The sequence below is a fragment of the Tachypleus tridentatus genome, chromosome 9 (assembly GCF_004210375.1).
Source record: "Tachypleus tridentatus isolate NWPU-2018 chromosome 9, ASM421037v1, whole genome shotgun sequence".
In the NCBI taxonomy this organism is placed as follows: domain Eukaryota; kingdom Metazoa; phylum Arthropoda; class Merostomata; order Xiphosura; family Limulidae; genus Tachypleus; species Tachypleus tridentatus.
The window spans coordinates 138,439,798-138,453,836 of NC_134833.1; the positions used below are offsets into that span (position 1 = coordinate 138,439,798).

The following is a 14,039-nucleotide window of genomic DNA, read 5'->3' on the forward strand; positions in this document are numbered from 1 at the left end:
AATATTGCATGCTATTCTTACAGATTTCCTAATAATTAGATTACATATAGAGGTTAGTTGTAAGTACATCACCTGTTAAAACATTTGTAAGACATGCTCAAAATTCACATGAACATTTATTTGCAGTTTTTATTTATGTGCTTTGCTTTTAAGGCTATCATGCTTGCTTAAAGCTGATATTAATAGGTTAAAATATTTGATAAAACTTGTATTGTTTTGTTTTTGTTTTGGTAGGTTGAACTAGCACTCTGGGATACAGCTGGACAAGAAGACTATGATCGTCTACGACCTCTGTCCTATCCTGACACTGATGTTATCCTTATGTGTTTTAGTATTGATAGTCCTGACAGCTTGGAGAATATTCCTGAGAAGTGGACACCAGAAGTTAGACATTTTTGTCCTAATGTGCCTATCATTTTAGTAGGAAATAAAAAGGTTTGTGTAAGAAATAGTCATGTTTTTTTTTTTATCATAACAAACATCAAAGTTACTGTTGGCAAATCAAACACCACATTTGTCACTAGTGCAAGATTCAGCAACCAAGTTAAAGCCACAGTTATTTGTAGTTCAAAAAATGGTTTGTAGCATATGTTGTTCAATGGAGTATTGCATAATGTCTTACTCGAGTGCATATACTATATTGGTTTCCTAATGTGTCTTACAGTATATATAATTTGGTTCTTATTCACAAGTGAATAGTCTTGGAAAATAGTTTGAAGTAAACTTTGAATAAATGAAATGGTCTAAAACCTACAACTGAAATATAATTTTCAAACTATTTATTGTCCCTGCACTTACATGCATTATATACATCTTATGAAAGAGCAACTTTAATAAAATGAATGATGATGGTAGAAAATCAAATGTTAATGGTCTGGGTAGACTATACATTAAATATCATTTGTAAAGCATATTTCTGAAAAATGATTGTAAGAGTTTAGATTTATAAGTAACTATAATATACCTGCAGAATTGGAGTGCACTTGAATGCAGGCTTGGGTCTAGTTTACATTTCACTAGTTTGCGTTATTAAAATAGCCACTTATTTTACAAATTAAATGAACCGAAGACAAGCAGAAAGTATGATTTGGATCTTGAAGTTTTTGTTATAGAAATTTGAAGTTATTTTTGTTTGTATTTCTGTATATGTCCATACTAACTTTAAATTCAGAACAACTGTTATACACTTTGTCTCTTCACCTTTTCTATTTCCATGCATAGTACAAGCACTTCAATATTTTAATGAGTCTAGTGAGAAGTGAGGTTCTGGGTTCAGTAGTGGAATAAATGAGCATTGTTTTATTAGAGTTCATTCATGGAATATTTTTGTTCTGGGTTCAGTAGTGGAATAAATGAGCATTGTTTTATTAGAGTTCATTCATGGAATATTTTTGTTAGTGGCCTTTAGAATATTACTTTTTTTTCAGTTTCTTTTGGCCTTCACCTTTGTTTCATTCTTGTAGGACCTCAGGAATGAACCCCACACAATAAAGGAGCTGGCCAAAATGAAACAAAAACCAGTCACATCAGAAGAAGGTCGAAGTATGGCTGAGAAGATTAATGCTTATGGATACTTGGAATGTTCGGCCAAAACTAAAGATGGAGTTAGGGAAGTGTTTGAAACAGCTACACGAGCAGCATTGCAGGTATGTTTTTAAATCTCTTATTGTCTTAACTGTCAGGAAATTGAAATACTTGTCAGTGAATAAAATTGGATTGAAAAGATGTAGAAAAATTAATGTAACATTTGCCACTAGGCTTTTAATATGGGTCCTTCCAACAACCTTAAGCTGTTAATGAGCTTCATAAGATTATTGATCCTTATTAGAATGAGACAGTATTAAAAATACTTTGTAAAAATAAATATAACAGATTTGACATCAATCCTTAAAAGAAAACTAATAGTGATCTGGAATAAAAGTTTAAATTTTGTCATTTCTTAATTGGACAGTTTACCTGCCTAATCAAGACATTAATGCCATTGGGCAACAAATGTATGTAGAATCTTTTGAAGTACAAATTCAAAATATATGATGTTTTTCCAATAGTATAATGTAATTCATTTTAAAAGATTTTTTACTTTTTTTTCTGTAAAATTTTCAATTCTTATTATTATTATTAAGTTAAGCTAAATAATGAAAAAGTGCACATTCTCTAAAACATACATTATCTAAGAGACAGATTTCAATATTTAATGTTCTCACATACTCTTGGAAAAACCATGAGATGCTGGGTTACAGTGTATTAGATCCATATTAAGGTAAGAATGTATTAAGTTGTAAAATTATTTTATTCATTAAAATATAAATTTTAGTGAATGAAAAATAATGTAGAAGGCTTACCTATTCTTTAAATATGCTACAACTTGACACCTGAGTTAAATACCTGTGTAGAGTAAACACTACAGATTTCTAGCAGTTTCTCAGTAAAATAATTTTTTATAGAATATACTACAAACAGGCATTAGTAACTTTTCATCTCTCATTGCATACAGGAAAGTCTATAAACTGCTAGTTGTAACTTCCAAGATAAACCACAGTGTAGAAGAAACATTACAGATTGTTAGCAGTAACCTGTCAGTTAAATCCTTATAAAGAGGAAATATAAATGTATTCATTACAATTTTTATTATATTAACTTTTTAAAGAAAATTACTTCTCTAACACAAGAAAAGACATCATGTTAATTTTTTACCTTTTTGTGGATTATAAATAATGCCAATACCATTACAACATGAACTCCAATAGGTACCTAAAAATTAAAAATTAAGTATAAAACTTAAATATGCTTTGTACATTAAGCATGTGTTTACCTGCTTTAAAAGCCACTGTCACAACTTCATTCTTTTACCCCCTCAGTGTGGATTCCTGTATGTGGTGAGGGGACCTAACAGGGAAGGTTCTGTTTGTTTTTTTTCAGTTTACCTCTTCTAGAATCTAAACATCCATCAACGTGTTTGCTGTGTGTGGTGACCTGTAAAGGGGAGGAGGGGGTCCTGGTGGTTGAGGGGTCCAACCCTAACACACCACTTTGACCTTGAATTCTTGTAGATGGGTGGCTTTGGGGTGGCCCCCATAGGATCAGTTGGCTGGTCAACCAAGTACCAGTGTTGGATGTTCTCAACAGGTGTTGTGGGCATTGTATCTGATGCTGATATATGGGTATAGTGCTCAAGAAACCCTGGACATATGCTACTGCACTTCGTTCAACTACTACAGTGGGAGTGCAGATCAATCTCTTTGTGCCTCCAAAAGAATCATACTTAAACCATGGTTAAAAAAGTTAATGAATCATTGTCAAACCCATATCTGCCCCAAACATACATTCCAGCAAACCCCAAGATCCACCTCCTTTGGTTCTTGGTACAGGTATTTTATCGGGTACATGTTCTTCTCACACCCTAAGGTGCAAAACAATCATTTGTTTACATCCCCAGTCACTGGTATCCTCTTCTAACAACAAAGACCTGCCCAATTGACCCAAATGAATAAAGATAATAAAGAAAAATGACTTTGTTGTAAACAGAAGGGATCTCCACCCAATCCACCTACACATAAATAAAAATGACCACCTTGATACAATGGAACTGCAGAGGCTTTAAATTCTAATCTGGATGACATCAAAACACTCATTGCTTCCTACCATCCTATGGGTCTTTCATTACAGGAAACATTTCTAAAATCTGCCAATACAATCACCTTTTGGCAATCTTCTTTGTACAGAAATGACAGGCTGTGTGATGGATGAGTGCATGGAGGTGTGGCAGTGTTGGTTGATCAGCATGTGCCCCCACCCTGTCTTTGCCACTTGACACATCCTTGGAGGCCATAGCCAACCATGTTTCCTTGGGTTGTACCATTATTGTTCTCTCTACCTGTTGCCTGGAGAGATCTATGATCAATCAGCCCTTGATGCTCTCATTGAACAGTTGCTGTTTCCCTTTTTAATCCTGGAGGACTTAAGTGGACATCATCCCCTCTGGGGAAGTGCTGATATTTGATAGGAAGGGTCACTCTCTAGAGCAAATGCTCTCTGATCACAACCTTTTTCATTTAAATACTGGTTCTTCTTATTTTCATGTACCTAGTCAGTCCTTTACTACTATTGATCTCTTAGTTTGCTCCCCTTTACTATTATCCCACTTTTCATGGAAGGTTGATTGACAGTAAACCACGAGGCCAGATGGAAGCTGGATCAAGCAAACTGGCCCTATTTCACTGCTCTCGCAGAACTTGATCCTGCCATTGTCTGTAAGCCATCAGTAGACAATTGTGTGACAGCAGTAACTGACTGTATTATAAAGGCAGCTGCTGAATATATTCCTAAAACCTCGACACGTTTTCCACCGTATCCTTGTCCGTGGTAGAATCCTGCCTGCCACGTGGCATAGAAAGCTGAAAAATGGGTCTGGGATACTTTTCGTAGGTTTCCCACACTGTCGAACTGCATTGCTTTCCAGCAGGCCCGTGCACATGCTTGGTGGGTGAGACATCAAAGCCAGAAGGAATATTGGATTAAGTTCACAAACAGCATATCTCCTACCACCAGTTCTAAAGTTGCATGGGACAAGATTCAAAAAGTCAGTGGGCAGTGTATTTCTGTGTCCCCTTCTCAATCTTACTCTCTGGCAAGGTATCAGCATTGCTTATACTCAAGGTGAAAGCTTTTGCCAGATATCTAGCACTTCTGCTTCATCCTCCACCTTCTTTGCCATCAAGAATCAGACAGAGTGATCACCTCTCTCCTTTTGAGCTGATTGTCTTTATGACTGTAATTGTCCCTTTACACTGGTGGAACTCAAACTGGCCCTTCGTTGATCTGGCAGTATATTGGTCGAACCTGATGGTGTACACTATGAAATGCTGTGCCATCTATCTTCTTTTCTTGCTATTATTCTGATTGTTTTTAAATAAATCTGGCAGGAGAATGTTTTTCCTGATGCCTGGTGCTAGGCTTTTGTTCTACCTTTTTTTAAGCCTGGGAAAGATCTTAAGATTCCTTCAAACTACCATCCAAATTGCTTTGACAATTTATCTTTACAAGAGCTTAGAGAGGATGGTTAATGCTCATCTTGCTTGGTTCCTCGAATCAAACAACCTCACCTACCTAGTATGGGTTTCAATGACAGCGTTCCACCATAGACCACCTGATTATAGACTTGAAATGTCAATCAGAGAAGCATTTCTCAACCAACATCTTGCATCACTGTTTTTTGACATTAAAAAAGGCTTATTATACAGCATAGAGATATGGAATTTTGAGAGATCTCCATTTATATGGGTTATGTGACCATTTATCCATTTTTGTTAAAATTTTTTAATGGACAGGAGATTCCAAGTTCATGTGGATTCGACACTTTCCCATTCTTTTCTATAGGAACTTGAAGTCCCGCAGGGCTGTGTTTTGATTGTCACACTTTTCAGTATAAAGATTAATACCATCACTGAATAACTTCCTTTTACTGTTGAAAACAGGCTCTATGTCAACGACTTTCACATCTCATGTTAGTTGTCGAACATGAAGTATATTGAGTGTCAGCTACAGTCTGCCTTCAATCATTTACTAAAGTGGACCACAGCAAACAGTTTTAACTTCTCTCTCTCTCTGAAACTGTTTGCATGCACTTTTGCCACCAACAGGGTATTCTTCCTGATCCTCAACTCTATATCAGTGAAGTTGTGCAACCTGTGGTCCCTGAGACAAAGTTCTTGGGGCTTATCTTTTGACCGTAAGCTGACCTTTATACTGCACATCAAGCAGCTATGGATCAAATGTACACAGGCACTGAACATTCTCTGTGTCCTCTCTTCCATTACTTTGGGAGCAGATTGTTGTTCTATGCTAAAGATATATCGTGCTCTTATTCAATAGAAACTAGACTATGGCTCTACCAGGACCTTGGCCTTAAAGATGCTGGATCCTGATCATTATCAGGGACTATGGCTCTGCACTGGGGATTTCTGCAATTCCCCATTTGAGAGTTTATACACAGAATTTCATAAACTTCCTTTGCACCTCAGCCATTTGCAACCATCTTTACTATATGCTGCGAAACTTCGTTCTTTACCGAAGCATCCCACCTGGGATTGTGTTTTCCTTCCTTAGTGGGCCATACTTTTTCAGAACAGATGATCTGCCATTACTCTTTTTGGCCTTTGTATCCAGGTGCAGTTAGATGAATTGGGTCTGTCCTTGGATAACGTTGCTGTATCCACAGGTCAGTCCATCCCACCATGGCTTATTACAGCCCCCAAATGTGACCTATCTGTAAGTCATCTGAGAAAAGCAGATACTCCCAATTGGAAATACTGCCTGTTATTTGCTGAACATCTTTCGAACCTTCCTTCAATTCCTGTTTATACAGATGGTTCAAAATCAGGTGACTTTGTGGGCTCTGCCATGGTTTGTTGTTGTTTAGTGGTTGTGCTCAGAATCCCCTCTGCAGCTTCTATGTTCACAACTGAACTGTAAACCATTTCTCTTGCCCTGGATCACATAGAAGCTAAGCAGTACTCAAACTGCACTATTTATACTGACTCGCTAGGTTCTCTACTGGCCCTGGAATCTCGTTATGTTAGTTCACACCCTGTTCTCGCCGATATTCAAAACCGACTGGCGCGTATTTATCTTTAATATCTATTTCTATCCAGTTTTTCTGAGTACCAAGCTACGTTGGTATTCATGGGAACGGGCTCACCTACATTACAGCTAAATCTGTGCCTGTTCCATACATGGGCTATGGTCTTGTATTTAAGGCTTGGCTCCTTATCAATTGGCAGTTGACTTGGAGTAAGTAATGTGAAAGCAAGCTTTTCAACATAAAACCCTCTAATTGGACTTTGGTTGTCTTGCTTCTGTAAGGATTAGAAAGAGGAAGTTGTTCTGACTAGACTACGCATTGGTCACAGTTTTTTAACTAACTCATTGTTTTCTTTTATCTGGGACTGATGTCTGTGTAGCAGTCAGGTCACAATAAGCCACATTTTACCGTCTTCCTGTCATTACGACTCTAATGACAGTACCATTTTAAACATGTTTTGTCCCATGGTTTATCCATAACTTAGTGTTATTGGCAGTGGTGACACTGCCCACCTTGGAAACGTTTTTAATTTTTTAAAGGCCATTAATCTTTTTAATGCTATTTAAGTTTTTTTTAAATTTATACCTTTAGACCTTTTTAATGTGATTCCCTTTTAAGAATAAAAGTACATGTAGCTCAATTTAAAGTCAGGAAATGGCCGTCACGTGAAATAATTCAAAACCAGGACTGGAAAGGCCAACTTCAGATGTCTAACACTGCTGTTTGAACTACTCATTAGTCATCCTAGCGACTTATTATTAAAATTTGTTACAAGTCTTTTAAAAGTTGTATTACTTTTCTTTCTGAAATTGTCTATAATGTCAAATAGCTTGATCCTGTGTATGGAAAGGCCAACTTCAGGTGACTGATGTTGATTTTTGAACTTACCAGTTAGTCATTCTGGCCAGTTATGATAATTACAATTATGCGACAGAAAGTCCTTTACAACTTGTATTACTGTAGTTTTTCTGTTACTCTTGTGACCTGGATGTAAAAATTGGATTTAATGTTATTTGTTTTTAATTCAAAAATTAAACTTTGTTTTGTGTAACTTTAATTTCCTTTTATGCATTTTAATAATTTTACTTGAATTTAACTTTTTAACGGATGATTGGTACAGATAGCCTAATTGCTTTGTACCATAAAATCACTAAACCAACCTGTCATTATTTTGTAATACTGACATCTAATAGGTTATGTGAAAGAATATATGACTTAGACACATCTACACACAAGAAATTTACAAAAACATGATAATAGTTGATTTTTACAATTTTTGATACTATAACTTTAAAACTTCGGTAATTTAGAACTATTATATATTGAAATGTCTCCACACTGGTACCTAAAAATGGACAATTAGGCCTTAAGTTTAAATGTGCTTATGGAATAGATAAAAAACAAAGAAAATAAATGTTTCACAAATACATTATTCATTAAAGACTGTGGTTTTTACCAGTAAAGGCAACATCAGATCTAGACTTATGGTCATTAATAAATGAAGGATTTGTAAAAGGTATGAGTTCTTTGTTTTTCTGTAATTATTGAATTTTATCAAATACTGATTATTTCAAGCATCAGTTCTATGAATGAGCTTACCTGTTAGGGTAATGAAATATTTGTTTTTATTGATGACAATGTATTGGATGCTTTGCTAATACAATAGGCGAGATGAGAAAAAAAGAGTTGATACCATTCTGGAAGAGAAAAGAAAAATAGATGAAATAGTACTAAACAGTCAGTTGATTTTTAGAATTTTTGATACCATAATTTTAAATATTTGTAATTTTATGTTGTCTCTTTATTGAGAGTTTGATCAACAAAGAAAATATGCAAGTCTTAGTGTAAAATATTGATTATCTGAAAGACAAGATACTTGCACTGTTCCATACAATTAATAATGGTGTATATGCAAAAAAGATGACACTGCACATGTTTCATATGCTGGAGGTAAATGATTCAATCCTGTCCATGTGCATTTGTTCTTTCTTTTCCTAAACAGTTTAGTACTCGTAATAATTTTGTACACATCTTACACTAAGTATGAGTTATCCTCTAGTTATACATTATATCTCACAGGCTTTATCTAGATTAGTTTGAAAAATCAGAGCAGGAATATTTTGTTTGCTTATTTTGGAATAACAATGTAAATGTAGTTAGGTTTTTAAATTTTATGGAATAAGGTCATGAACTGCCTTTTAAACAGAAATGGTTAAAGCTTAAGTTTTTTTTTTGTACAAAAACTATAATTCAATCTTCTAAGTTTATAATAGAAGGTTAGATAAATTAATGAATAGCTTTGTTCTGTTGTTAGTAGCATATGTATTCATGTTATTCTGTTTATAAATTTATTTTAAAAACATTTTAGATATTTTTTTTTACATACATTGCTGAATAGCTGATATAATGGCTAATAATTATAATCCAATAATAAAGCATGGTAATCAATTAACAACTGGAATTAGATTATCACATAAGCTACTAACCATGCCATTGGTTTGTTTAATGTACTACAACCTTATAATAAGCACTCAATGAATTGAAAGGGGTGGATCAGTTTTTTTGTAACACAAACCCATCAGAAAGCGTAACTTGTATTAATTTCTCTAAATAATACATTTTTAAAATGTATCTTTGGAAACATATAACACTTGACTTGCAACTTTAGTGTATAAGGTGATTAATTTTAAGCTGTATTTTTTCCAACAAAACTTGTCACAGCAGAAATGCAGTCTTGAAATTGTTATGTGAGGCTGGAAAAGGAACTTTGTGTTTTTTTCTTACAATGTTTAAACTTGTATTTCTCAATACGTCTTATGTACAACCACAAGCTTTTCAGTTTAGTAATTTTTTTTCATGAAATTATTGTTTTAAATTACACGAGCTGCTACTGAACTGTTTGATTACTGTTACAGGTCAGAAAGAGAAAGAGAACAAAATGTGTGCTGTTCTGAATGTCACCATGTTACAAAGCTATGGCCATTCATCTTTCTGGGTCAGTTGTCTACCAGAACAACAGCTAACCCCCACTTGCAGTGTCTGCTAAGATATCCCATTTTTTCATCAATACATTTTTTTTATCTAATTAAGTTGAATATATGAAAACTGTTGTGATTAATTTTTGATTTTGTATAAAGAAACATAAGGCTTGTATCAAATATTGGTTTGATTTTGCATAGAGGACTTTATAAGTAGTGATGAATGTAGTGCATATCAGGGTGTAAATCCCATTTGACAAACCTATTCATCTTGCATGATTATGAGGGATGGACCACTTGGATAGGTCTCCTGCCAGTGTCTGTTGTGTGTTGGTGCTTGTCCATTTCACTCTTACTGAGAGATGAGGGGAGTCTGTTTGTGTGCCTAACCATCTGTATGTCTGTCTGTTGACATTGTTCTACTCAGTTTAGTTTTAGGACATTTAAAATGAAATTTATCTTATTAATACAAATAATAAAATAATTGTTTTCAGTAGATATGTTAAGGAAATGATTAGTTTGTTTCATCAATAAAATCAACTAAATATTTCATGTCCATAAACTAAAAAAAAACAAAAAACTTTTTAAATAGAAGTTCCATGTATGATAGCAAAATTAATGTTCCTTCAGTTTATGTATGATAAAGACTTCATTCTCAGAAATGAATCCCTTTTCAACTCGCAATAAGTCTGTTTTTGTTTTTTTTTTCTTCTGAAATATCTCTCATCTCTAAATAAAGCTTTCTTTCTAAGAACAGTGGTGACCAGTTGGAGGTTTTTAGTAAACAAATTAAAGATAAGATTTTTCTGTAAGCAGGTTATCTCCTAGTGTTTCCCATGTAGACAAGAATAACTAAAAATAAAGTTTTTCTTATAGACGGAGTAATGTTCATGTGTTTTTTTTTATAGACGCAGAGTAATGTTCATTCAGTTTTTTTTTATGGCAAATTGTTCTGAGTATTTTTCTGTAGGTACAAAACATTCATATGGTTTTTATTCTTATAGAAATTATACATAGCTATCTGTTTCGATATCGTAATGTACAAAAGTGATTTTTAGACAGTAAGGACTATACGACGTTAACCAAAAAAAGGATACTGCTTTACTGGACTTATTTAAACAATCTTCCTCCTTGATACTGAGCTAAAAAAGGTCTGAGAATATGTACATCTTTAAACAGATGCTTATATTATGGCAGTGTAAATTGTCTGTTTCAGCTAGTTATATTTTCATTTATAAACATACTGTACTAGTAGATCCTCTTTTCATCAAATTTTTTTTGACAGTGCAGTGTTTTGTATTTGTCAGCTAACTGACTATCCAAATGATCTCGGTAAAATGTTCAAAATGCCTACAATATTTTGAAGTGCACTTATGAATGAGAACTAACACTTCCACTAAACATTGTTTGTTTGAATTGTTAAAAATGTATCCCAAGGCTTCTAGTATTATTTACTTGTTTTACCATAAACCAACTTGCAGAAAGAAATGCTGTTTTTGTGTTTAACTTTGTACAAGTAGTTTTGACTCCAAAGAAAAAAATTAAAATTGTTTATCTTTTATGCCACATATAAGGAGTTTTTTTCAGAAAGATAAATTGCGTGTACAATTAGATTTGAGGTATGATTGGTCGTAGGTAAAATCTAAGAAAGAAGAGCAAAAGGGAGAGACTCACTTGACTCTATAACATTAGAAAATGGATTGGAGATAAGAATCTTGGATTAGGAAAGTTGGTGCAGGTAGTGAGAAATGGAGAATACTGTAGAACCAGAGTTACCAAACCTAAGAATTGAGGTCGATACTATGATTACTTGAATCAGGAGAAACTTGTGTAAAATTGTAGTAACTTGAAGTTTTTATGAACACTGTTTATTTAATTTATTTACACAAGGCAGTTGTTGTTTTCAATGTCGTCGGTAAGTCCACAGTTTTAAGATAATTAATGAAACATGAACTAAAACTTTTTTTACGTAAGATATTCAGTAAATATCTTTTATGCTGCAGATTTTAAAAGATACACAGAAGTTCTATTTTAAATAACAGTCTTAATTAAGGTTTACAGTGAAACAGGTTTGAATATGGCTTATGACATGGATAGTCAGAATGGCATAATTATTTATACTTGAAGTAAAGTACAACATATAGACTATTCTAATTACAGTTTAAATAAGTTGAAACACATCTAAATAAGATATTTTATGCAATGTTTTGAGTTGATGCCCTTCATCAGGCAGTATATATTGTTATGCAGAAATTTGCATGAAATAAAAAGAGTAACTTAGGTGCGTGTTAAGTTGTCCATTATTACTTTTTTGTCTGAGTTCGTACTGCTAATGTTTTGCCCAACAGCAGTTACTCTAAATTTCTAATTACTAGTGATAGTACAATTCATATCAGTGAAATCAGATCAAATAAATTTGTATACATAAATATATATGGTTAATTACCACCAAAATATGTCAGGCCACCACAAAAAACAAAAGTCCAAATCAAAAATGAAGGGAAAAAAAATCAAGAAAAAGAAACCAAACTATCAACCAATGAAAATGAATAAAAACCTCTAGGAAAAAATTTAGAGTACAAAAATCTATCAAAAAACAAACCTTAGCTTTCTGCTAAAAAAAAATATGGAGCACATGTGGTTGTTCAAGCTCACAATGTACTGTACTAGTAATTTTCTTTTGCCGTCTGCAACATATTAACCATATATTGAAATATAATTTTAGGATAACTGTGAAGTTCACTTTTCATTTTATTGATATTCCCCTCCCCCAAAAAAAAACAAAAAAAAAAACTCTTTGAATCTTAAGAGTCTTTATGGAAGGCAGTCAAAGACCACTGACCAGCTTTCAGACAAAGCAGTATTTCCATTCCAGATGGGATTCCTTCTCATTCATCTTCAGTGCCTGGTAGTTATAGTCCTCAACTTGTAATGTGTGAGCCACAAAATCAAAGTTTAGTGTCAAACATACTTGTCCTTCCAACTGTGTAGTTATAACATGAAAGTAAATCCTATTATTCCTTTGTAAAGGGTTGGTGGTGGGTTTTACTGGCCAGTTGTCATTCCTCTGGTGAGCAGTTCAAAATTAGGGACAGCAGCTGATAGCCTTAATATCTTTGCCATGAAACTAACATTCAACCTGAGTCACAAAAAAAGGTCTGCCTTAAATATTGTGGAAGGCAGATCCATGTAATACTAATGGCAACTGTGTACTCTTTGTTTAATTATTGTTCAATTAATAAAATGGCACTCTTTCTGAAAGAAGTGTCTAATTGGTAGTTTGTGTATATGATGGTTATGGTAAATTAATAAAAGTGTTGATGTGATATTTTGTTTAAGCAAACCATTGTACTATTATAACAAATTAAGTTTAGGATTATTAGGTGTGTAGATTTTTTGTTTTGCAGTTGTGAGTTTTGAATAGTACACCATCAAAAGGTGAACAAAACGTAAACATGAATCTTTTTAGAATGAGTGAAAATGTGAATATAAACAAAACTTACACCAACTTTTAATAATTTCATGCATATGCTTTTTATACAAGTAGGATTTAACTTAGGTAATTGTACACTTGGTGAGTGCTCTGTTAACTGAACTAAAGGGTTAATCCACAAGACACTTTTCAACAACTTAAACTATTATTTCTTCATGCAAGAAGCTAGTTTTCATAAAGTTATAAATAAATTATACTTTTGAATGTTTTATTGTTAGGATTAATTTAAAGGTTTAAATATATAGATATTCAATTTTGTTACACATTATAACTTAGTTTGACTAATTTATTATTTAGATGCAAGTCTAATCCTAAAATTCCTGATGTGGTTAAACTTTACGAGATATTGTTGAGATTGTGATGTAAAATATAGTTCACAGAGAAGATGCCAACCGATGAATCTGCATTTTAATAATACGAGTTTTTTTATGTGTTTGAATACAGCTAGATAAAATATTATATTAAATTATTTATATTAATTACTAGGTTAATTCCTATTTATGCAACTTGATAAATCGGTCTGACAGAACGGACCGAATTTAATACAAATCACAATTACAATAACTGGATCATATTGAATTTGTTTGATTTAATTTAATTGTTTAATTTCGCGCAAATCTACTCGAGGGCTATTTGCGGTAGCCATCCCTAATTTAGCAGTGTAAGCCTAAAAGAAAGGAAGCTAGTCATCACCACCCACCGCCAATTCTTGGGCTACTCTTTTTACCAACGAATAGTGGGATCGGCAGTAACTTTATAACGCCCCCACTACTGAAAGGGCGAGCATATTTGGTGTGAGTGGGATTCGAATCCGCGACCCTCATTTTACGAGTCGAGTGCCTTAACCACCTGGCAATCCTGGGCTGTATTGAATTTGTTATCCAACATATTCCCAGAAAAATATAAGTCAACTGTCGGACATTAGCCAACTATAAACAATTAGGGAACAAATTATGTCGTACGTAAGGAATGCAATTTTTTTGTTTAC

General features: G+C 33.6%; 1 protein-coding gene across 5 annotated transcripts in view; it reads left to right on the top strand.

Annotated features, from left to right (window-relative positions):
• The window catches only part of LOC143226489 (ras-like GTP-binding protein Rho1), a 43,988-nt gene extending 33,549 nt beyond the window's left edge, over positions 1–10,439 (top strand). For all 5 annotated transcript variants that reach the window (XM_076457516.1, XM_076457515.1, XM_076457511.1 and 2 more), the window contains 3 exons: positions 235–435; positions 1,464–1,646; positions 9,496–10,439. In XM_076457516.1, coding sequence (XP_076313631.1) covers positions 235–435; positions 1,464–1,646; positions 9,496–9,534 — 423 coding nt within the window. In that variant the 3' untranslated portion in view covers positions 9,535–10,439. The remainder of the gene's footprint in view (positions 1–234; positions 436–1,463; positions 1,647–9,495) is intronic.
• The last annotated feature ends 3,600 nt before the right edge of the window (positions 10,440–14,039 follow it).